This window comes from Ylistrum balloti, unplaced genomic scaffold (genome assembly GCF_031769215.1).
Source record: "Ylistrum balloti isolate Yb309-2 unplaced genomic scaffold, AGI_CSIRO_Ybal_v1 Utg369832, whole genome shotgun sequence".
Lineage (NCBI taxonomy): Eukaryota > Metazoa > Mollusca > Bivalvia > Pectinida > Pectinidae > Ylistrum > Ylistrum balloti.
This window is the reverse complement of record NW_026781994.1, coordinates 713,815-740,349: the sequence shown is the minus strand read 5'-3', so window position 1 is coordinate 740,349 and position 26,535 is coordinate 713,815. Positions and strand designations below refer to the sequence as shown.

Here is a 26,535-nt window from a genome sequence, read left to right as displayed (position 1 = left end):
TGTATTGGTGTGTGAGGGCATGTGTGGCTTTGAAAGGCTGCAAGTGAAACATTTATGTTTTGAAAAATCTTTGAAAAATAAAAAATTATAAAAAAAAAAAAAAAAAGGTACTTTTCAGCAAGCTCATAACCTTTTGCATCTTTTTATGACCATGAATAATGATTTTTCACCCTATGCCCGATCTTCCGCAGAATCGAAAATATAGATTGATGGTAGGTAGTATTCTTATTTCAGAATTTATCAAGACCAATGAGATTTTTCATATTATTAGTTTGTCTTGATTTCAACATCTATTGCCGCGAACAACACAATAATACCCAGATGGGTGGATACACTCAATTGGTATTTAGATGAGCTGATTAAAATTATGTGTATTTTATAAATTAGAATTAGAAGTCGTTTTCATTTTTGTTGATTTTTCGCTTTTTTTATTATGATCGCGACAATGAGTTCGATCGATAAAGTGAATTGTTCGGTATTGTATGCATATCAAGGTTACAAGAACCAATAGCTGTAAAAAACAGTTAGTATCAGACCAAGTTTAATTATTTTACATGCGATAGCATTATAAAAGTCTGTGTGATTTCTAAGTGAAGCCCTTAATAGCTAGTCTTTATCGAAAACTTAATTTCGTACATCTGAAGCTTGCCATCATATAAACATGGTTTGTGTACATCTGTTGTTGATTATTGTATAAACATGGATTGTGTACATCTGTTGTGGGTTATTTTATAAACATGAATTAGGTACATCTGTTGTTGGTTATTGTATAAACATGGATTGTGTACATCTATTGTTGGTTATTGTATCAACATGGATTGTGTACATCTGTTGTTTGTTATTGTATTACATGGATTGTGTACATCTGTTGCTTTTTATTCTATAAACATGGATTGTGTACATCTGTTGTTGGTTATTGTATCAACATGGATTGTGTACATCTGTTGTTGGTTATTGTATTAAGCATGGATTATGTACATCTCTTGCTTGTTATTCATCAACATGGATTGTGTACATCTGTTGTTGGTTATTGTATAAACATGGATTATGTTCATCTGTTGTTTGTTATTCATCAACATGGATTGTGTACATCTGTTGTTGGTTATTGTATCAACATGGACTGTGTACATATGTTGTTGGTTATTGTATCAACATGGATTATGTAGATCTGTTGTTGGTTATTTCATAAACATGGATTGTATACATCTGTTGTTAGTTATTGTATCAACATGGATTGTGTACATCTGTTGTTTGTTATTCATCAACATGGATTGTGTACATCTGTTGTTGGTTATTGTATAAACATGGATTGTGTACATCTGTTGTTTGTTATTCATCAACATGGATTGTGTACATCTGTTGTTTGTTATTCATCAACATGGATTGTGTACATCTGTTGTTGGTTATTGTATAAACATGGATTGTGTACATCTTTTGTTGGTTATTTATCAACATGGATTGTGTACATCTGTTGTTGGTTATTTCATAAACATGGATTATGTACATCTGTTGTTGGTTATTATATAAACATGGATTATGTACATCTGTTGTTTGTTATTCATCAACATGGATTGTGTACATCTGTTGTTGGTTATTGTATCAACATGGACTGTGTACATCTGTTGTTGGTTATTGTATAAACATGGATTGTGTACATCTGTTGTTTGTTATTCATCAACATGGACTGTGTACATCTGTTGTTGGTTATTGTATAAACATGGATTGTGTACATCTGTTGTTTGTTATTCATCAACATGGACTGTGTATATCTGTTGTTGGTTATTGTATAAACATGGATTGTGTACATCTGTTGTTTGTTATTGTATTACGTGGATTGTGTACATCTGTTGCTTTTTATTCTATAAACATGGATTGTGTACATCTGTTGTTGGTTATCGTATCAACATGGACATGCCATATGTATAGTGGCATTAATTTGTATTAAATTATTTTGTAGATTTCAGATATGTTTAGATGATTCACAGATAGTTATTATTTAATGTCCAAAATTTGACAAAACTGGCTGGATCGTGTTTTTAGTACGCACATTCTTCTAGGTAAAATTAAGGTTTGTTCAGATATAAAATGCGTTTTGAATTATCTTAAATAAAGCTTCTTGGTTAACAATTTTTCATTTCCTAGTTCTTCTGTGGAATTCAAGAATTGAGAATCTATACAATAATGTTTATTAGTGAGTTGGCACTGAAAGCGACTATCAGTCCGTGTGTCCTTTTTACAATAACTTGACAAAAATATGACATAGTGTGTGTATAATGAAATAATAAATTTTCAAGGACGGCATGAAGTCACGATTGCTCTTACTAGATGCAATTAATACCATTTCAAATTCGACTGAAGAAAACAACACTCAATAATCATGAGGGTTACGGGAAATGGTATTCGGGAAAGAAAGGAATAGTACAATTCTCATTCAGAATCAAAATGGGAATAAAACAAATATGTTTTTCTATGTGAATAACATTCATGCTGTTTTAAATACTATGCAACATGCTGTATATATCAAATATCCCTATAGAGACATATAAGGACATTTTGATTGAAGTTCGTCTTGTGCATTTCGATGATAGTATACACAATTGACTCATCTTCCAAGGTTTTCTGTTAAAAAGGACATGGTACGGCTTTATTCAAAGCCAGAACAACAACAAAAAAAAGTTTTAAAAAGAAAATCAATAACATTCAACCAAAAGCACCGTCTTCAAAATTCACTGCTTCTGATAGCAAAATAAAAGCTAAGAAAACATTATCAAGGACATGAACCATTTCATAAACGTTTATTGACAAGACTTCCTCTGTCACAATCAGAAAGGCTGACATTTCATAGGAATCAACATGCACTGGGCGATACTTTTGCGATCATGGTGTGGTATACAGTTTCTCGGAATGTCCCTTTTCTATCCAGGTAAATAATTTACTCATTAAATAACCCAAACAATATAATAACAAAGAATCATATCTGTGGTATTCATACCTAGATATCTAAAGTCTTTTTATTTGTTAATCGTTTGTCACTTAATGATAAACTATTCGTCTCGCTTATCGTTGCATCCCCTGAACCCCAAATTTCAATATATATATATATGTATCTTTGCCATAAAATAATCTTACGTTGAATTATAGTTATCCCAAAAACATTTTATAATACAAAAAAATATATCATTGTTATGTGCATAGAAGGTGTGTTACCTCAACAATGTAGTAGCAGTCATTTTGCGAAAAGAGACAGGTGTATTTTCCCAGCCGTTTAGATATTGCTGCACAGTGTGACTTGAAGAAAATATGCTTCGGCGCATTTTTATAATACTTATGGTATATGGATGTTGAAATGGAAATTTTAAAACTTATGGATCTTGTACAGTTCAAATGAAATCCATACATCCTAAATAAATGGTTTGAGGCGGTGAAAATATCGAATAAGTTAACATATACGATGATTATCATTCATTCTATCTTTGAAATTTATGACGTAGGAGTGTCTTCGAATCCTCTGTGTGGATTGTCTGTTGACATCGGTAATACAAGCATATGCTATTGGTTAATATCGACTCAACAAAACCTCACATCTAGCGAAGCCATCTGTAAGAAGGACAAGGGGATATTGGCGTATATTCCAAACGAGGAGGTTTTTCAGCAGGTTTCCACATACATATATCAACAATATGAAGAATTGTATGTAATGTATTAGCATATGATTTTTTTTTCAAGTGGTAATCTGTGAAATCCAACTTTCTCTCTTTGCTTATTAAGCTAGAATGAATTTACCTTTGTATGAACATAACAAACAATTATGGTCAAATTAAATTGCGCCACAGAGCTAAGGTATTTTTTACACTATTGATCTTCAAGTTTCAAAAGTTTGGTCCTCACCATCACAAATGTCATTCTTTTGTAAAATCTTCATGAAAGTACATGAATTCAGTCAGTGCGGCTTACATTTAAGTTGAAAGATAACTATAAGAACTGAAGATATGACATTGTGAAGCTCCAGTATTGCAAGGGTTTTTTTTATACATGTGATAATATTACATTATCAAAAAAGAAATATAAACGTAAATCCTCATTTCTTTCTAGATGGAGTTTTGTGTATTTTGGATACAGGAAGTCGCCCAAGGGAGAAATTGTAGCAGAAAGTACCAACGAAGTACAGGCATGGCTACCCTGGGATTCTTATTACATGCAGCCGCAATCGGGTGGTGGGGACTGCATTACGATATTAGTTTTAACAAAAAAATTTCATGATATCTATTGCTCAGAAATTGTGTATGCGCTGTGCTCAACGAATAATTATACAGGTACGTAGCTAGGGTGATACATCATAGTTATTAAAGAAATATATTTAGATAAGATATGAATCTGCGGTAAACACTAGTTTTTTTAAAGGTTCAAGTATCATTTAAGCTTGATTGAGTGTAAAAATAAAACAAGCACATTACACAGTATTAGTTATGCTTTCGAAATTATTGGCAAATGAAATATATTTATGTTACTTATGAGGGAGTTGTACTGACGTCCAAAATGATATCATCTAGAAATGTTATATTTCTCTGTGATAAGAAGGTAGACGGGCTGGAGGCTCGCAAGTATGTCTGTTGGACCCGTTGTTGTACACCGTTTTCCCATTTGGAAGCGTAGCATTAATCTCTTCGCACTTTGTCTGGAATCTCCTTGTAAATCTTTCTGTTGTTAATGGCCATTGTTTCATCGAATTTGAATTGAGATTCTAGTAACATGTCAGCATTTTGTTCTGTTCTCATATCTTAGACTGGAAAGAGATTAAAAATATATTAAAGATTTGGTTATTTTGACCTGATTTGCATTAACGAATTTAATATACTAAAAATGCCCCAGCTGACTTATAGTTGTTTTATAGGTATTGAAAAAAACATATATATAAGCATTTAAATCAATAGGTCTACAAAGATTATTGCAATACAAACGTCTGCAAGCCAGCTTCTTGTTACCTGGAGAATTATAAATTGTTGTTCACCTAATATATAACAAGAATAAAGTTATAATGGTTTACTGATAATTTTCTTTGTATTGAAAAATGTTTACTTAAATGATATTAGAACGACACTATTCAGATGCAGTGTTTAAACTTAAGGTTACTGCCTATCTAGTCTACAACAGTCATAATATATTCATATATATTATCATTAACCTACATGGATGCTGGAAAATGTTTTGTCAAGTGATAGTGTTGGGTTGGATTATACATTCGGCAAATGGTGTGTTAATACGAAAAGAAGTCTGCTTATCTTGTGTAACTACACTTGTTTTGCAATATATTTACATACCTTTTCAGCACCATTATCCGAATAAAAGAGGAACGTTTTACACGTCATCTTGTAAAATGCGTCTGACGTTGAATTATTTTGTATACAATAGAAATCACTACGGAAAAATGGACTATTGACGTCACCACTGATGCACCCAATGCAATGGTATGTTGCCGCTGTGATGGCCAACCTAGTTTTGTTGTATACCCTGTTGTCAACATCACAAAGGAACTACAGGTCAAACTTGATACTCTGAAGGAAGCGACCAAGGTTGACAAGGAGAGCCTATCCTCGACAATACGGACGAAGATCAGTGCCAGTGATCCCCGACCATCATCTGCCTATGTAGGTTACCTGGGGATAGGCCTTTTGGCGTTGATATTTGGCGGCGTATGTCTGATGGATCTACCAAGATTGTACATGGTGTTGAAAACATTTTAACAACACTACCCGCTGTGTACATTAGTTTACTTATCAAACAAATGATGGCAAACCGTTTTAGAAAAAAAATATGAAAGACAAATTATCAAAATAAATATTGCTGGATGTTCATTAGGACGATAATTGTATCACAAATAATAGGCAAATATAAATGAATGTAAAACCAGCACTAAGACTCTCACTTTGTGAAAAAAAAAAAAAAAAATCCAGTGTTTGGTAATGTTCATTTATTTGTGATCCATTTTCAGTCACGAGTGACACAAACGATTTTCTGGTATCATTGTTTATCATTATTTATATAGGTCTGCATGAGGGAATGCATGCTTTCATGAGGACACGAGTGTGAATGTTGTGATGGGGTTCGTTTATGTGTGCGAGGAGGAGAGGATGTTAGTGAGGCGTGTGTGTTTGCTAGTTGCTTTTGTATTTTTATCTGATTTATCGATGTTTATACTTGGAAGTATGAATAATATTGTCTAGACAATTTAAAGGACGGAGACACGTGCAGAGTTTCAGGATACAACAGTGTTGATTCATGGTTATCTTGTACCTACATATACCTGTTACGTTATAAATCAGATCGATCTGATTTTTTATTTACCTTAAGGTAAGATCTTCTCTATTCAATGACTTTTCTTTTCAATAAATTCTGATAAGTAAACAATTTTGGTATTTTTTCAAACAACTGATTGATTTAGTACATATAGTACATATGTCAATAGTTCTTTTACGCCTTCTTTGGCACTGTATATACAGTTTTAAAAGTTTAAGATATACATCCATTGATCGGTGTCCAGTATCTTTTTCAATCGAAAGCCTATGAAGTTCTTTTGAGTGCAAGTAAACAATGACCAATATCAATGTATTCTTTTTTTTTATAGATCCATCGACATTCATATGTAGAATAGGTTTATTGACTGACAAATGCTTTCAATTTATTTGTTTCAGTTTATTTAGAAGTAACTATGGTGTCCTGTTTGCAGTGATCTTGGTGCACCAAGGAGTTCCTTCTTGACACCGCATCTATTCTTCTTATACAAAACAACAAAATAAAAGATTAATGGACGTATCCTTACCACTCCCGCCATTCATTGTTTAGCAGATGATTGAACTCAATCACTAATTCAGAAAATGTGAAGCTTCGATTGTGAATCAATAATGAAATAGAAATGAAACATGACAGAAGAATTGAATTGTATTATAAGGAGATAATTACAAAAAAGTACGTTGGTGCGCTTACGGAAAACACAAACCTTCATATCTGTGCATAATGTATGATAAATGTAGCTGACAACGACTGTATTGTTCAATATCAGCACTGGAAATCGATATGCGTTTACATGAGGATGAGTGCTGTTACAATAGGTAACACGATTCTTACACATTCTCACGCTAGTGTGGTTGAATAAAGATGTACAACTTGAGCTCTTATAGCTTATTGGTCCCTTTAGCAAGAAGTCAATTATGTTGCTGATAAGATAGTATTTAAAAAAGCTTGGAATGTTAACAAGAATTGTGTTAATGTTAAATAGATTTTAACCATATACTCTATCAAGTAGGCTGATACAACGTGTGTTTGACAAGTAGACAATTTACTAGGATATCCATATTTCCATTACGTATCCAAACAACCCTATTAAGAGTAGGTATTTTGTTCCGTTATATCCTTATGAACTTCCGAGAGGAACAAATACAATTTAAAAAGGTCAATAAAATATTTTGTTATGAAACAACCGAGACAATAGCTAACATCATACATACTACCACTATTAAATGCAGCTTTGTATTTGATGTACAAAAGAATGGCATGTATATTTGTATAGTCACTGTGTAAAGTCAAAATAAATGTCGCTTAGAAACAAAAGAGGATACGTATTCTTTTCTTTACATTACCAGATAGATTATAAATGCAACCAATCATTTAGGGGTTTCTATAGCTTCTTTGTATATACCATATATACTTATGACTCGGACTCGGAGAGAGGAAAAACGACGGAAAGTTAGAACTGTACATCACAAAGTGGAACTGCTTACAGCATGGCAAGGATGCCACACCTGTTGTTGTTGTCTGGTATATTTCTCTGTATTCTTCATGTCAGAGGTAATGTTCTATTTATCATAATTTGGATTTTTGTTGCAAATGTTATTATATTAGCATTCATACAAGCGCAGTGACCAATTGCATGTGATATACAAGCCATCATGTATAATAATGACATCAATGTAACCACGGTCGTCATGGTGATCTCATTGGGAAATATTACATTTCTTTGTGATATGAAACCATACGTGCTTGCTCTCGTTAGTTTGCCTAATGGTTCGGTTGCCGTATACCGTATTTAAGAACATGACCTTACTTACTTGTATTGTCCTTCGTTTAATAGAAAAATAAAAAAAATAACGAGTTTGGAGAGTAGAATCACGCAATGTGGTCTTCACCTTAAGCTTCGTACACTAAGAACTAAGCAGTGACGGTCCCTTCTTTAAATTGACTAGACATGGTTATAAAAAAGCTTAGTGAATGTCTTGGATAGTTCTCTGTTCTCTTTTTCAAAAGATAAAAGAATTTTTGGTAAAAGCATCATCAAGTAAACCGATCTCAATCCAGGGAATATGTCGGCGTTGCTGTAAATGACAAGACCAGTTCGTTTGTATTACGTTTCGCATTCAATTCATGACCTGCTCAGTAGATAATTGAAAAGATATTTTATCTTTAAAAACAGAATTATTATGATTTAGTTAGCGTTATTTTCTATCCATGATATATGCTTTTGCCTTGGTAATACATTTCACATAAGAATATTTATTCACTCGCAAACCTCCTACCTGGTTTTAACTGAAAACCATACCTACTACAAAACTGAGGATATTTGAAGCTCTGAAATATCATTTTTTCACTCTATGTGAAATTTGTGAATTCTGAAGTCCTAAATGGAGAAGGATTAGATAAAATGAATTAATTAAATAAGACACAAATGCAGTTTTTGGACAAGTCTGATTCGGGCCCGACAAGCCGACAAGGCCCTGAGTAAACATTTCATGCAAACATCATTACAGAGTTAGGTAACATAGGGTTAGCTTATCAGGTTTTACCACGTTGGGACCCTGCTGCATTTATGGATAAATAGGAGAGAGTTTAGTGGAAGTATAAGAGCCCAAGCCGACTTACCGACCACTAAATAAACGATGAATCTATCTTTTGTCGTAACTACATGTTCTGTTACAGTATTCATTGCCAGTTGTTAACAATGGCAACATTTCAATAAACAAAATTTGTATGAAGCAATTAAGTATGATTAACTTGTCACTCACTTACTGCTAATAACAACAGTTTTATGATAATTTCAGCTTATCATGATTGTGAATCGTCGTCATGGGTATACACACACTCTGTCCTTGGTGATATCTGTTACTGGTATGTATCATCAAGACATGATGCCATGGCAGCCAATGAGAAATGTATAGACAAAGGTGGTTTGCTTGCATACATCCCAAACGATGAGGCGTTCACTGTTGCGCTTGGTTTACTGAATGACAGGAATCCCTATGGGTACGCAAATTATTAAAGTGATTTTAGATTAAAATGATTCCGCTCTAATGCAATATTTAACTGGTAAATAATCTTTTACAGTTATCTAAATTATATATGGCCTCGTGTTTGATATGTTGGAGAAAACTGATGTTGTGCGATACATATCATATTGTAACGAAAAAATCATACTCGACAAGACGAAATAAATACAGGTAGATTAGCGACCATAATTCTCGTCTATTCGGTATCGATCATTCGTCTTTAAATCTTTTTGTCCAGAAAGGACGCAAATGAATATTGAGATTTGTCGATTCTCGTCTTTTCCTGGAGAAGAAAAAAACCCAAAGGGCAGAAAGGAATGTCGCGTTATTGCGTTATTTCGTCGTTTATCTTTTAGAAATTACCGACTATAAAAAGAAAAAAAGAAAGAAAAAAAGTACAATACAGGGCCATTTCTACGTTCAACGTGAAGAATATGCTATGTAATATTTTCTCAAGTTATGTGTCTAAATGAGGTCCATTCCAATACATGTGAATTGAAGCATGGAATTGAACATAAAATACATATATTATGTGTAAACACTGTCTTCATTCTTTGGTACTTTAATATTCCGTCATTCTTTATCTGCTTCTTGTATATATTAGGAGACATCACAGACCTAGCACGACATAGGGATTCCCCAGTCTTCAACAACGTTCCTCATGTAAAGAGAAATTGAAATATTGCAAAACAAATAGCTTAACTTATGGACTTTTATGCACATAATGACATTTTATAAAAAAAAGTTTCAGGAACAATTCGAAGTGTTCAAACCTGAATAGTAGCGATCAGAACTTGGACCTTGTCTAATTGGACCAATACATTTGTCTAGAGTGAGTCGAGTCCATATGTCACTTTCAGCAGCTTTATCTATGCTATATTAACCTTTCTGTCTCTCACTTACCTTTGCATTTCGTTCTTTTTTCATCAACTGACTCCGGTCTAAATGATCTTATGAATTATCTGTTTCAGCGAATCGGTGAACTGCCACCATCAGCCATTTGATTGTGTTTGATTGTGTATGCTCGTATTTCACTCGCTGGTGGGATTAATTTTCGTAATTCTGGTCGTAGTTAACATTTCAAAGTTTTTTTTTTATAAGTTGAGAACTTTGGGTTACCTTTGGACTTTAACTATCATATTAATGTTAAGTTAATTACTTTCACTTTTTGCTACAACGATCTTAGCTCTATAATGTCGCCAACAGTCGGTAAAACTGATTTTAATTTTACAGTTTATAAAACATGTTGGTTTCCAATTTGAAATGATAAAGTAAAGTGAGTGTTATACACTTGAATGAAAGTCCGATAATCTACTTATCCATTTGATTGGATGCATTCTAGTCTATCGAAAAAAAAATACTCCTCTTCTTTCAACCAAAACACATGTACCTAGAGACAGAATCTTAGTTCACACACAAATTCGAAGAAAGTTTGTCACACCAGAACAATAAAAAGATTTACAAGATGTCTCCTCAAAAATACAAAGATAATAAGGCCAGATGTTCCGGAAGGGTAAAGTATATTCTGCTTCAAATTTATATGGTGGTTGTCGTCGATGAAACATAATACGCTTACTCTTCCGGAATTTTGGACTTTTTCTCATTATACTTTTTCATGGGTTTCCGTGTAAATATTATTCATATTTGGTGCCCTAGTTTTATTGAATTTGAGCTTGAAATTTGATGATGTAGCATGTTGGTATTTTCTTGATATTTTTTCCAATGGTCTTTCTAAATTGTTTTGTTGAAATCAAAAGGAACAGTTTTGTACCTATAAGTAATCGCCTGTTGGAAGGTCTTACTACAAATCTCGTCGAAGATATTGTCTATCAGATATTCAATATTTTTTGGGGGTTTTGTTTTATTTTGTTGTTTGTTTTTCGTTTGTATATTTCACAAAATGCACGAATGGACTGCCATTCACCTTATTCGGAAAACAAAAGCTCTCATAACAAGAGAATACATTCTTTGCTTCAATTTAGAATAGGGTATACGGATGCACATAGTGGTTTAAACAAAAACTCTCATAGAACAAATCCTTCTGAGTTCTTTAAACGTACTATTAATTCCTTTTCTAGAATAAAAAGTATTAAAATAAGACTTACCCTTATTGGATAGTACTATGAATGGTAAGTGGTACATTGTAAGAAGCTATAAACAAACGTTTGGTTAAATAACATTAACAATTTGTAAAACGAGAGAAATCCATATCCTTATCATTAATAGGCAATCTAGATAATTGTAATAAAGAAGCATGATTATCTTAGTATCTTTTCTTTAGATAGACTGGATAGCGTGTAAGCAGGCGAAGTTTCTTTCATTATAATGCAATCCTAGATATATCTGTATACAGGGCTATAATAATACCCGCAAACAATGATTAAGGTATTGGATGCCTTATCTGCAGGCACAATAAAATAACTGAAATGAAAGGATGAGCGAATATAGACTTATATTTTGGTTTCATTTATTTTAGGTTTCAGACTGCAACTTATTTTGACAATGATAGACCGAATCAAGTTAACCGACTCTAAAAGTGAATCCAACTTATTCTCGTTTCGTCCTTTCTCTGGCATAGTTTTCAAAAGTGCCGCCAAACATCTTTAGTTTCACATTCCATTCAATGGACAAAGGGTTTCTCGATATTTGGGCCCTTCCATGATTAAAACTCTCGTAGCTTAAGAGTTTGAGTGATAATTAAATAGCCAGCTATCATGTACATTGCTGAAGCGTTGTGATATGTAGAGGTAGAAGAAGGAAATGATCCGGGTACTTATTGCTTAAATAAAATGACCTGACCACACAAGATCATCGCACAAGGTTTTACCTACAGAAATAGTTGCTATAAAATTCCAACGTCCTCTGTCTCTAAAGACTCCCGTTTTCTTTAAAATGCTATATCATGCACGAGATCATTTGCAAATTGAATTTCTCAACGACTCAGAAGTATATCAGCAACTTTCCCCTTAATTAGCAAACTACAACCAGATCGTTTATAGGTTAGCTGCTTAGGTACTGTTGGGCAAACAGTCGATAAATGCACGGTGCCGTAGCTTATTGTTTTCCATCAAGCTGTATGATAAACATGATTATTTCAATTTTCCTATGACGAATTTCCATTTTTGAATAGCAACATCCCAGCATCCCCAACATATCATATTTATAGTTACAGTTTTCGCAGTTCATTCGATATTCAAAGCGCTGTTCCTTTTATCAAAATTTTCGTGCAAGAATTCGTCAACTGACGGACAAGCACATAACACAGGATTTTGAGAATGCAGGTTGATGAAAATTATGGGGGAATTTCTTACGGTCGTCAACGTGATCTCATTAAGAATAATCTTTTCTTAGTGCTATTTGAAGCTGGATGTGTTTGATACTCATATGAGAGTACTTTCTCATATGAAAACGTTGCACTACTTACTATGATTGACCAAGGTTTACATGGCGGTCATCGTCAATGAAGCATAAGATGCTTACTCTTCCGGAACACATGGTTATATTCTCCTTAAATATTTTTCAGAAGTTTCCATGTAAATCTTTCTTTTGTGCATATTGTGCCTAGTTTTATTGAATTTGAATTAGGATTATGATTATACTGACATGTTGGTATGTTCTTGTTGTTTTTTGAACAAGGAACTTGGTTATGGCTTGGGGTCGAAGATCAGCTGGGACACTTTTTATTCGTTTATTTGTTTATTTTGTTCCTTTTTCATTTACATATTTTTTGTCTAATAATTTTACTTTGAAACTGGTGAATACCAAACCATTTATAAAGTATTTCCCAGTACACAGGTACTTTATGTATCAACACGACCGCCGTAACATGTCACCCGACTCCTTTGTCAATACATATATAAGGGTAATTTTAAAAATCATTTCTAACGCAGCAGTATTTTAATACACTAACATGTAGGTACTTATTAAGAGATAGCTTGTATTTATATAATAATTCGATTTTTATGTTAATGACTATAACGGCTAAACAGCAATTGATCTGAGTACCTCGTGATTAAATTTGATGATCTGACCGCTCGAAGACGCTGTTCAGTGGTTACTTGCCGATGTATGCGTTATCTAATGTCCAATCCATGTGTCGGCTTCTTCCTTTCATCACCATTTCGGTTGTCTGTGATATATCGAAGACTTGTTGAACCATATTTATACACATAGATATAGTTTCTTTTTTTTCTTTCTCTTTTAAAAAAAATATCAAAAATATGATATAGCTGATTCCTTTCATCGCCACATTGGTTGTCTGTGACATTTTAACGTTTGAAAGAGTCAGTATTGCAAAGCGTCTTGTACAAGGTGACCGGTTATGACTCAGAAGTTCGAAGCTTAGTTGAACACTAGTACACAGTTTTACATATTTTGTTTTATAAAATGTCTCACCCTGAACTCATGTGTCACAGGACCCCAATAAGATACAGTTATATATATACTTACTATCGGGTAATTCGTAATAATGATAAGAATGATATACAAAACGAAAGCATAAACAGAATTAAAACTGCAAAGCAATGAAAGGAAAGAAAAGAATAATTTGAAGAATTGCTGAAGTGCTATACTTGACAATTGTTTGACATCTCTCGAAATTGATTAAGGGATATCTTGAGATGGGTTGTTGTGTTTTATTAGCATTTCATATTAAGTTAAAAATATAATAAAATAAGTTCAAAGGACAAGAGAACAAAGTGTAATACTTATCTTTGTTGGGACCTTAAAATAAAGGATAGTGATCAACGCATTCAAAATTCATAAATCTTAAATATATGTGTTTTGCTGATGATGTATGCATTATATGCATCGTTTGTTGGATGTCAGCTACATTATATAAACTTTTTATGCAATGACGAGGTAGAGTGCAAATTTACATTTTTTTTCTTAACGACATGTTCAGCACATCATTGTAACTCATAACTAATAATCACAAGAAAAGTACTAGCTATTACAAAAAAAGTAAGCTTCTATCAAATACATGTAGCTGTCTATTTTCCTTCTTGACATTGACAACTTCAAACTGCAATATGCTTTTATATATATATATATATTATGCCTTCCAGCAAAGCTTTTATTGGCTACAGAAGATATGACGAAAATAATTTGGAGATTCAAAGCAGTGGCTACTTACAGTTATGGGCGCCATGGACGCCACTGACTACCAGCTGGCCTAATAGTGGTGGTTTGGATTGCATCGTGATGGACGGATATACAGAATCATGGCATGAAAACGACTGCTACGAAGACGTTTCTGCTGTTTGCTCCCCACCATTCAGATTATCTCGTGAGTAAATATATTTATATATTTTTCTCCATTACCGACGGGCATATCAAATCAACTTTAATCATACTAAATTTAAAAAGTATTTTAAGAAGTGGATTTATGGTATCACAACATTTGGTTTTGTATGCAACAAAAAATACAGGTAAACTTTTCCTGTAAAATAATTTTACTTTTATAAAAGATGAACAAGTTTAAACAAAAAACGATGCCGTATCATAATGTCAAATGTATCATGCCAGCATTTTCATTCAAAACGTAATTCTCCATGACGAAAATACGCCTTAAACAGTCTGAGGAGGTATAAAGGTCGAAATCAGTAATAAGTATGTCTTTTTTTTCAAAAGAAGCTACTACTGCCATTCCGACCACAAACACCACAAGTACAAGCACCACAAGTACAAGTATCACAACAAGCACTGTCCCAAGCACAAGCACCACCAGCCAAGTTGATGATACTTTGTCCAGTGTCCAGGACTGTCATTGTCAGTGCAACAGCAGCAGTGAGGCTATAATCATCTACCCGATTACAAACATCACTGATGAACTACAGGCTAAACTGGATAATCTGAAGACGGAAACCATGGTTGACGAGGAGACTTTGTCGGCGACGTTAAGAAAAAGAACCAGTGCCAGTGATTCACGCCCCTCCTCGGCGTACGTTGGGTACCTAGGAATAGCACTTCTGTCTATAATTTTGGGAGGAATTCTCCTTTTGGATCTACCTCGTCTAATTTTATTTATCAAACGCTAAAACAAATATTTTCAAGAAATTTCATGACTGATCAAACCCCATTTAGCCACTCGATAAAATGAAATAAGTGATCCTTGTCCTTGTAGTATTTGTAACGAGGATGGAAAATTATTTGATTTTATCCAAAAGGAATTTGCAAAAGACATGCAATATAAGTGAGTTAAACAGTATATGACAAATATGAGATGGCGGGATAGACATTTCATACATTTGAATATCTCTCTTTGGCCTCTCATTTGCATTTACCTCTTGATAGCTAGAATTCATGCAAATTCATCTTATTTCATGACAAGAAATTAAACACATCGTTTAATAACAGCAGATAAGTAAAATTAAGTATATTCCCTAATAAAGCCATATATTTATAGGTCCGATGTAGATCTATCAGATATGAAATAATAATTTTTACAGTACAGCTGAGGTAAGCTGACTCCCAAAACCCTGCAGGAGCGACCGATTTGCTTACCTGTCGTTTGTAGCCGCGGCGAGATCGCAGAAAGATCGTGGCAGGTTCGCGGCGGTTGCGTGGACTAAATCGGTAGATCTAGCCCCCCCGCCGCGACATCACGGGGAAGACAGACGACAGGGATGAAGTTACTACACGTAAACACCGTTCAAATGTGCGTACTTCAGTTCGCCGGAACGATGGGTGAGAGGGATTAGCTTTTAACAGTAATGCTAACTGTCACATGGTTACGATGTTTCCATGCTATACAACTACAATGTACGTTTGCAAGTCAAAATTCCCGAGTTCAGCACCATACCGATCTTGTGTTATGTTTTCGTTAAGTCTTGTGTGAAATTCTGTGACAAACAATGGTAAAATCGCGTGAAATCACCTGAAAAATCATTCACATAATTCCGATAATTCCAATTTATCTGATCAGGGTACAGGAAGGCCGCTTACTAAGGGTATAACTTAAAATCATAAACTTTCAGTGTCATTATCAAAATTAAATATTCTGCAATTCACTATTTGGCTTTTGAAAAGTCTCGATCAGTGAACACAGAAAGTAACAATTTCATAGTATTGAAGTTTCCAAAAACGGAGAATGCAAGCCTTACAAAAAATGAAACTCAAGTAAGATTCATAGTAATTACGGATTACGCTAATTTCTAATAATCATAAGTGACCCAAAGTTAACGTGTCCATGAGCTTTCGATTGGACATGAGGTGATCGGAATTTCAAAATCCAATATTGAATCAATGGAATGTATTTGTACGTATCAGTATATATATGCAGCTGCAGACGTTTACAAATTTGATGCGGGATGAAATATTTCCAGTTTACACGTGTAGTTTCGGTATATTCTTAATGAGTGTAATCGCTTCAACTGTCTAGATGTCTGTATCTCTACATGTGTAATGAACTGCATTTTGAATATGATTTACTAAATTTGTATATCAGTTTTATACACACTGTCCTATTATTTCTCACTGTGCAATCCTACAATTCAAATTTTGTGTTTTAGCTGTCTTTTTTGTTAGTACGATGGATAAATAAAGGAATGTTTATACCTGTACTATATTACAGATACGATCTCCGCCTTTTTATTGATATGTTTATGTATTGTGTGATTCGTTGTGATATACTTATGTAGGTAGGAGAAGATGATTTTCCACCAAATAGTGATTTCTACATGCCTTGAGCTTCGTAGAAAGTAAATTTTAAAAAAATCTGGTCATCACCTAACGCCCACCGCCTAACCACTAACTCCATCCCATTCCAAACCTTCATCGCACCCTCTCTCAAGTCCTGCATTATTAAAACAACGTTTAAGCATGGACTAATATATATCAAGTGCAGGTTTAGACACGGACTGGTAATTCAATTATGTTGACTTTTTTATCGTCATTTCAAGATGTCACATCATCGCAGGACGTGACATATGTACACCTTTGACCGGTCAGAACTATTGATAGAGCTTAATGTACCATGACGTCAATGGTAATTTATGACCCCCGTTACGTAATCACCACAGGAGTGAGCATCTTGTACACTACCTTTATTATAAGACCTATCAAATGTGTAGACAGCTTATTGAATGTGTACAGGAAAGACCGCGGCTACCTCAGGTAAGGACAGGCCTACAAACAGCCTCAGGTTAGGGCAGGCCTACAAAGAACCTCGGGTAAGGACAGACCTACAAACAACCTCAGGTAAGGATGGGCCTACAAACAACCTCAGGTAAGGACAGGCCTACAATTAACCTCAGGTAAGGACAGGTCTACAAACAACCTCAGGTAAGGACAGGTCTACAAACAACCTCAGGTAAGGACAGGCCTACAAACAAAAATGATGACATCTCCGACATAACGCCATGACAAGGGGGGAGGTCGAAGGGAAAATCTTAACATATTTTTACTGTTAATTTTTAGGTGAAAACGTCGAGATTAATGACATGTTTTAAAAATCATCAAAATGCAATATATAAATGGTAATTAACCTTTTAGATTTTATGCCAATTTTTATAATACAAGTAAACTCAGATATGTATGTTTTCCATCATTTTCCATCATATGCATCACGAGTCTCGCGTTTTATTAGTCAAATTAGAATAAGAGGAGTGTTCTTCAAGTAATCGATGTTAAAGGAGTATTTTATTTGAATGTTTCGGTGAGTGTGATATGCGAGTCTTTGTAAACATGAAAAAGGAATTCAAAATGGAAGATTTTATCCTTCCGTTATTTGTGGTAATACCAGAATTGTCACGGGTATGTTCTGAATAAGGGTTGTTAACAATTAATTGCTAAAAAATAGCTGAAACAATTAACAAATGTAAGCAAATACTAACCCAAGTCATTGATATAACATCCAACACTGATTATTATTGTCAATATGAAATAAAGAGTTAAGTTTCCTGAATTTTATGCCATGTAGATAAAAGACAGTGAAAAATATTGAAGGGAAAGTAACAGACCTGTACTATATCGGTCTACAAACTCATAACAGAAGCAATCTACATACTGTATACTGTATATACTGGTCTATGGATTCGATTGAGATTAAAACACAAAGGCCTACTGACCGACCGACCAACCAACCAACCAACCGATCTGCCTGCGTTTCTACATTACCATTCATTTATTTTATGGATATTTATGTCTCTGACTCGTGACGCCTTAACAATGCCACCCACTGCTTCCGCTACAAATTGACTATTGCTTTGGACTCGCCGCTGTTCGAACAATGTGCATTGTCTAATGTTTGATGGAATTCGGTGTACTTTGTTAGTAATAAGAAATTTGCAAAATTGCGAAGTAAAAATCGAATAGATAAATATAAATTATACCTAGGAAGGGATATATATATAGAATTAGAAAACAGCATTTAAATACTATATACAGAAAAAGATATGTTCCATACAGAATTCAAATTGATGATTAGTTTTTATAGTAATTATAATTGTTGTTAAGTGATGTATCAACGAAGATGATGAAAAAATAATCACGTTTGATGAAAAATATATAAACTCATATCAGCATTTATTCGAATCAGAAATATGAATAAAAATAAGTTTTACTGCACAATATGCTGGTTTATCTGTATAAAACCCGTCATAACGAATGTGAGAAAGGGTTTGAATTTTCTCTCTTTAAGCAAAATTTATATTCTTTACCAAGAGGTGTTGTCAGGTGTTAATTACAAACAAGCAATTAATATCATATCTATTCTGATTTCAGAAAGGGTGGCAATAGAATATCTCTTGAGGCCAATGGCTATTAATATGAAAACTCAAACTGCATATTACAATTTTCTCAGCAGCGAAACTAAGGTCCTATACTGTAATACTTAGTTGCGAATGCGCAAAATCAAAATCGATCGGAAGGAATGTCAAAATCTAGATGGGTAGGGGCAATAACCCTGTTAATCAATAGATTTCGTAATTTTCATAAATCTGGTAATTTCAAAAGAACATGCAATTATTTGAATCATGAAAATGTACCATAAACCTTTCCAATTAAAGAATATGTTGAAAACTTTATAAGAAATGTGGATGTACACGGTCAAAGAGGGATAACACATATCTACTATAAAATGTCATGACGGAGTCTTACGGAAACTGAAGTTTAACACGCCTGTAACATATTCATTTGTGTTTTTTATTGAAACGTTTTATTAGAATGACTGAACCCAGTATGGAATTACGTCGATGATATTAACTCAAAGGAAAAGTGTGGTTTAACTATGAAGAAGTCCCACGGAAAAAATATTTCAATTGCAAAGTTGCTGAAAAAGTCTCTTTTCTTCCAGACTTCTATACAAATATTTTGCAGATAATGACCATGCATATTTATCCATATCGTCATTTATCATTCAAGTCTGTAAGTTTCGTCCTTTAATCTGAATAAACATACTTGATATTCATTGATTCTACGCCTTTGATAGTCTACCAATGCAATTGTTGCCTTAAAAATAGATGAAAGTGTTTCTAACATCGCAGATACATAATACGTTAAGAGCATTTATTTGTCTATTGAGATTAGAACATTATGGCTGCTGTTTTGCTGCTTTTGCTGTTGCTTGCTATTGTTTTGCGTCAGTTTGCTGCTGTTTTGCTGCTGTTTTGCTGCAGTTTTGCTGCTGTTTGCTATTTTTTTTATGCCGTTTTGCGAGTTTTTCTGCTGTTATTTGCATGCAAAAATTGGTTTTTGATGTTTTGATTGATAACATTTTACCATTTGAATTTTTTATTTTCAAAATGTTTCTTTTTTATTCTGTTTTACATTTAACCTCAAAAACATAAAATTATGACATTTCTTGAATTTAGAATATTTTCTATATGCAAAATGTATATTTTTCACTAACACAATTACATTTAAATTAAAAAAAAATATCTAATGGTGTAAAACAAATCAAATTTTGCTGCTGTTTGCTGCTGTTTTACTGCTGCTTGCTACTTTCAATCAATTTACGTATTTTATTATAGCTAAAATACATTAATGACGTCGTCAACACCAACCCGTCAGTCGAATGACGTGCTTTGCTGTAGCTTAAAACATCAATGAGTCGTCAAAAATTAGCCGTCAGTCGAATTACACAGTAGGGCGTATCAAAAACAAGGCAAGCAGAACAGGGGAGACAATTATTGACAGGGGCGATAACTCGGTGAGTGCTGACGTCACACACTCCGGTATGATGATATAATGTGGATGAGGAGCCATACGTTTATGGAGTTGATTAGCGCGCCAAATTGGATTTCCGTTGCTGAGGTACTCCAAGATGGCGGACTCCATAGCAACTACCCCATCCCTCTCATCGATAAGATATCATTACATACAATTAACTTGTAGAAAATACGGCTACAGCAATATCGATGTGGGACAAATTACTAAAACTAATTTAAATAATACCGTAATTATGTTTTCTTTCACATTAAACAAACAAACTAATTAAGATTTCGCTATTGATCATTGTATTGTTTAATTGTCAAGGGGAGATATGTTCGATATTTTCGTCAATACTTCTTCATAATTGTTATGACAAAACCTAGTTAATTAGACGAAGAAATATACGATATGAGGTACATTCCTATTTTGTATTGATCAGCTTGAATTAATGAGGATCAACGTCAAACAATCTTTGAATGTGTTTAACTAAATGAAAATTTATCAATAACTCGGACCTGTTTCAACTTACCTTCTGTTTAATGATATTGAAATCGAAGAAAGCGATAGGTATCGCGAATACAAACAAAATAATACCACAACATGCTAACATTTAACAGATACTGTACAGATGGATATGGTGAAAACCTGTTAGTTATAGTAGGAAGCAAACGTGCTATAAATGATGCCTTTTAAGATGAACGCATTTCATTTCGCCCTCATCACCATTTTACATACCGTCAACATAAAAGCATGCAGAAATCTTTACCAACGAAACGAAACTTTGGCTGGAATTTTGTTTTCACAAAACATTATCCAAGAGTACAACAGTGTAACTAGACTCCAGGTCTGTGCGGAATACTGTAAAATACAGCATTGTCTGTCTTTCACTGTCCATACGCACAGTGGTCTATGCAGGTTGTATTCTACAATTTTTGACTGTGCGTCTGACGGTGTCTCATATGAAGGGGCAATTTACTATCACCAATGTAAGTATTTAAAAACCTTCCTTCATCAATGAGATTCTATTTCAAATTTCTTTTTTTCGAAGTGAAAATTTTGATTTTGAGAAAAGCATTTGAAAAGAAGTTGTCGTTTTAAAAAAACTTAAAAGCGTTCGGATACAACGTAAAACCCCGCGATATTGCAATACAGTTTAATATGTTCATTTTCACATCTTTTAAAAAGAACATGCACGGATATATTTCGACGTTAACGGAAATTATATTTTCGGTAACCATTTTCCTTTGATATGTATTATAGGGTCCGATAGCTGCTTGGGTTGGAAAAAGATGTGCAGTCCGCATTCCACCGGCGTATTTGATCTGATACAGCCAAGGTACCATCACAAAATAACAGTCCTTTGTGATATGGACACCCACGGAGGTGGATGGACGGTAAGTTTTTAAGTTTATTTATTTTTCTCATAACCCAACCCATTATTTTACGAAAAGAGTAATTCGCATGCTGTTAGAAATCATATGTATTTTAGCAAGTACGTTTCAGAACTTGGAGCGGTTGTGCAACAGACACACAAGTAAATAGCAAGCTTCATTACATATTTCGATTTCCTTTGTCATTCACAATTTGCCAAATTTCGGAATTTCAAACTACGTGGAAACAAAATTCTAACACAAATTGAAACCTTATTGCTAGATTGCTTGGACGTTCCTTAAACATATCCTGACGACGGATTGAAGGTCACTCTTGATTAGAACTCAGGATTTTAACACTTGATAATTTAAAGGACACGTACCTTCTCATAAAGTTGATTATTTTAGTTTACAAGAGCCTTAGGTATAGGAAAATTAGACACATAAATTTGAGGCGAACGTCTGAGCAGATATTTTCTCCATAATCTTGCATCCACCAATTATGATATATTCGATGAGTTTATAAGTATGATGTAATTTATTATTTACGACTTGTAAATTGTCGTTATAGAAAATTTATTTTTGACATATATAACTATTTTCTATATAACATCTGCAGCTTTTCGAGTGAAATTCATATTATCATATCACTTGCGAATAAAGCTCCATGAAAGCATTACCGCATTTTGCATAGTAATAACGTCTAGCGAAATCTTTAATAATGTAGTTTGTGTATAGCCGCAGTAATTTTTGGCTTGTTTAATGAGAATTGTCTCAACCTTGCCCTTAAATTATCATTATCAATAACTTACGGTAAGATTGTTGAGACTAATTGTTACTTGATTTGTTTACAACGAAAATTTTGTCATATAGAATATAAATATACCTTGAAGAAACATTTGAAAAGAAAGCCAAATTGTCTATTGACTCACAGGGATTAGATGTCTCGAGAAACCTTTATATGTTTTAAATAACTTATCGAACACACATGTTAACGAGGGTGTTTAACAATTTACAGATTGTCAGTATATTTCAGTATTGTGTTTTAAAGTTTTAATCTGTCATATTTGATCAATGTGAAAAAGTAGCTGCAATGTAAAATAAGAAGACTAGTCGTCTTTTTATGAACATTTTATTAATACACGTATTTGAACATTTGCAGGTTTTCCAAAACCGCTTTGATGGGTCTTTATCTTTTAATAGAACATTTGGTCAGTATAAAGAAACCTTCAGAAATTTCAGTGGAGAATTTTGGCTTGGTAAGTGTACATACTATTACTATATATTATATAGAGAGTGTTACATGACGTTTCCGGCAAGATAAAAATTCAGTACGAGTTTCATCAATCTGAAATTAAATGGAACAGACATTAGGAGTGTTTATCATCAAATCTAAACACCTTTAGAACATTTGCGAAAATATTTTTTTCGATTCTACTGATACATGTTCTAAATTGGTGATAATTTTACCTGATATCAATTTCTATTTTTAGCCGTGTTAATCGCCTTGTGAACAACGAGACTCATTTGCGGTTAAGTTTCCTTGTAGTTTCCTGGTGCTACCTCACTGAATACTATATATGTACGAAAGGTTCGCCGCATGACATTCACAGCAATCAGAATAAAGTGTCTCGCTCAAAGGCACATCAGCATAGATTGTTCCGTTACCATGCCAACTAAGGAACACATGTATGGTTGTTTTAGCCACATGTTTCAATTAATTCTCCATTTTCATAAATCTCGCAATTTCAAAGAACCTCAAAGGGGAATTTATTTTCTGCACCGTGCAACTATTCAAGTAAATCAAGACGTGGTATGTATGTTGATACAAGTTAATGCTAAGGGCTTATTTTTCAAACATATACGCCAAAATAGGAGATTAGAGATTAGAGAGGAAGAGTAACAAGTAGTATAGGGTAAACACTCACAACTGATGACTACTCCGGGACGGCGGGTAAGTAAACTACATCTAAGATTTGATCTTACATCTGGATGCGCTTTGTTTATGTCATCGTCATTTCGTTTGTTTGTAAATTATGTCTTGAAATGTTTCTAACTAGACCAATACAATTTCAGGGTTAGAGGTGAGCAAGTATCTGTGCAATTATCGCCCCTGCGAAGTCCGGATTGAGTTAGAAGATTGGGAAGGAGTCGGTAAATTTGCTTTGTATAGCAATTTCAAAATTGGCTGGCAGGCTTTACAGTATACTCTCACAATTGATGGCTATTCTGGGACGGCGGGTAAGTAAACTGTATATAAGATTTGTTCTTACAAAATTATTTGGATGTATCAGATGTGTCAATATGTCATACATACATCGAATTGCAGTTTCTGAGACAGTGTCCTACGCTTAACAGTGATTCGGTCTGTGTAAGAATATTGTTAAATGTCTACCCAGTAAACAAATATGGCCGCCGGTCACTTCCGGTATACTAATATGTCCAAAGTTGTTGAAATGTAGTTACAAGACTTCATAAAAACATAAATGATGAAGTAATTTTACAAAGTTGTAACATGACACGAGAACAAATTTATTGCAAAACACCTTATTTGCGACGAAATCCCTTTTACCGCCATAACATGCAATATTACCAAGTTGGACAATGTCGTCTGTTATATGTAGATGTGGCAGTCCAACGCGAAATCACTCATATACAAAATGTTTTGTTATTATTTTTATTTACTGAGGCGAATTCTATTGATGATTTCCGGATGTTTCTATTCCATAGATCTATCCACTCCATGACAAGACAACAGATAGATCATCATGTCACTCTAACGGGCACTATTCTATGTATTTGTAATTGTGTCATACGACTAACTAACTGGTAACAATTAATTTCTGAAATGTAGAGACATGAGCATCTGTAATTTGTAAACACATCGGTCTTTCATGTTACTGAAGCAAAAGAATTTGAAAACATTCCAATATTATCACTTTATATATATTGTTGTTACAATACGAAAGAATAATGAATACAAAGTATATCTATCATTGTATCCTTTATATGAAATATAAGCTGTTTTAAAAAATTACGTCCTAGTTTACTGGAATAATAGTTTAGATGTTTATGGAATTGCCTATAAATTTGAAGCTTGTTTTTATATCCCAAATTTAATATTTCTATTTGTAATATTATTGAATTGTTTACTAAAATTTCTTTCAAACCAATCATTCATCCTTATCAATGAAGAGGTGACCATGTGCAATTTGAACCTAAGGCACTTCTTGTGTGTATTTATGAAGGATCTTAGACTCAGACTCTCGTTTATCTATGGCCAAGTGTTAAACAATGCATCGCTGAATCGACTACAGTACATTTTTCATATAGTGTGTAATTTGTGTTCTTTGAATCTGTTTACTACTTCGTCGTATTATTTTCAACCTTCGTCTATATATGTTTATAGTACAACCAGAAAAAAAATCGTTGGATCCTTTCCACTTGTGTAGTCATTGAATCATCACACAAAAAATATTGTATTGGTTGTGTTATACTAACTTTTGTTTTATTGAAATCCTGAATCTGAAGAATCTGCTCCAAGAAAGAATATAGACGTAAATATTTTATATGTATAATTAAACCATGATATTTTATAAGTACGATATGAATTGTGCGCATGTTTTGCTTTACTTTTGTAGTGAAATGAACCTGAATAGGTATCACGTGATATGTCCTATGATGTTAGTTGTATCTCCATTTATTATCGATACAAGATTGTCTTAGCACGGGATGGAACTGCAGTACATGTATAAAGTCCACGTTGCCGGACGAGCTTTTCAATCGTTTCATGTCCTTTTGGGAAATCATATCTTGCCGCTTAGATGAAATATGAATATTTTATAAAGTATTCATTATCCCTTGAATAAAATTTTGAGATGTCAAAACTATATGTACTATGTGTATAATTTAAATTATTGAAGGCGATGCGATGGGGAACCTGAATGGATTAAAATTCAGCACATTTGATAGAGAGGAAGAAATGAACAACACTATAAACTGTCCAGAATTGAGACCTGCGGGCTGGTGGTACAACGACTGCGGTCAGTCTAACCTGAATGGAAAATATTCCATCGACAATGGTGTAGAAGACTGCAATGCAATGACATGGCATACTTTCCATGGGAGTTACCGCCCCCTGAAAAAGTCAAGAATGATGCTGCGGGAATTAGGCTAATTTTACGTGACTTCGATTTCCTGGAATAGCCGAGTCTAATTCCATTGTGTCTGGCGTCTTTGTCGGTGATTGATATCTCACAACGACAGTTGAAGGATAAACATTATTCATTACTGCATACGTACATGCATTTTAGACAATTTTGAATACAACGACCACTCACATCTTCTAATATACAAAATATGCCAATGTGTAATTCAGCTAGGACAATGATAATTGGACATTTGCTTCGTCGTATGAGTGAGTAGATAATTATCTTGTGTGTTTTCGAGTGTAATATTTTTGTTATCAATTGTTAATTTCGGACATCCTAAGTCAACTCAAGCTTTCACGTGTTCGTTCTCAGTCAGGTGGTCAACCGTTAGCATGGAGATGAGTTGTTTTGGCCTGGTAATTCTTCAATGTTAACGTGCATTTAAGCTTATAAAGATATACAGAAAGTTGTACCGCTCTATCGGGAGGAATGTACATTGAATATTTATCAAATAGAAAATAGAAAAAAATATTGTCCCTTAATTATCTT

The 26,535-nt window shown here is 33.8% G+C and overlaps 2 protein-coding genes across 2 annotated transcripts; both read left to right on the top strand.

Moving 5' to 3' along the window:
• Positions 1-14,369: 14,369 nt before the first annotated feature.
• On the top strand, positions 14,370-15,352 carry LOC132545230 (uncharacterized). Its single transcript, XM_060208905.1, has 2 exons — positions 14,370-14,601; positions 14,946-15,352. Exons 1-2 carry the CDS (start codon positions 14,370-14,372, stop codon positions 15,350-15,352), a joined length of 639 nt encoding a protein of 212 aa, XP_060064888.1.
• A 5,795-nt stretch (positions 15,353-21,147) lies between these two features.
• Positions 21,148-26,012, top strand: LOC132545228 (microfibril-associated glycoprotein 4-like). Its single transcript, XM_060208904.1, has 5 exons — positions 21,148-21,451; positions 21,726-21,859; positions 22,998-23,094; positions 23,912-24,076; positions 25,759-26,012. The coding sequence occupies exons 1-5, from the start codon at positions 21,148-21,150 to the stop codon at positions 26,010-26,012; spliced, it is 954 nt and encodes a 317-aa protein (XP_060064887.1).
• The last annotated feature ends 523 nt before the right edge of the window (positions 26,013-26,535 follow it).

What these genes read in the sequence shown, in the direction of transcription:
- LOC132545228 (XM_060208904.1), top strand. Translation starts at nt 21,148, where the DNA reads ATGCCTTTTAAGATGAACGCATTTCATTTCGCCCTCATCACCATTTTA. An exon ending in GGCAATTTACTATCACCAAT is followed by an intron (nt 21,452 to 21,725) that starts GTAAGTATTTAA and finishes TATGTATTATAG; the next exon opens with GGTCCGATAGCTGCTTGGGT. An exon ending in TGGCTATTCTGGGACGGCGG is followed by an intron (nt 24,077 to 25,758) that starts GTAAGTAAACTG and finishes AAATTATTGAAG; the next exon opens with GCGATGCGATGGGGAACCTG.
- LOC132545230 (XM_060208905.1), top strand. Translation starts at nt 14,370, where the DNA reads ATGCCTTCCAGCAAAGCTTTTATTGGCTACAGAAGATATGACGAAAAT. An exon ending in CCCACCATTCAGATTATCTC is followed by an intron (nt 14,602 to 14,945) that starts GTGAGTAAATAT and finishes TTTTTTCAAAAG; the next exon opens with AAGCTACTACTGCCATTCCG.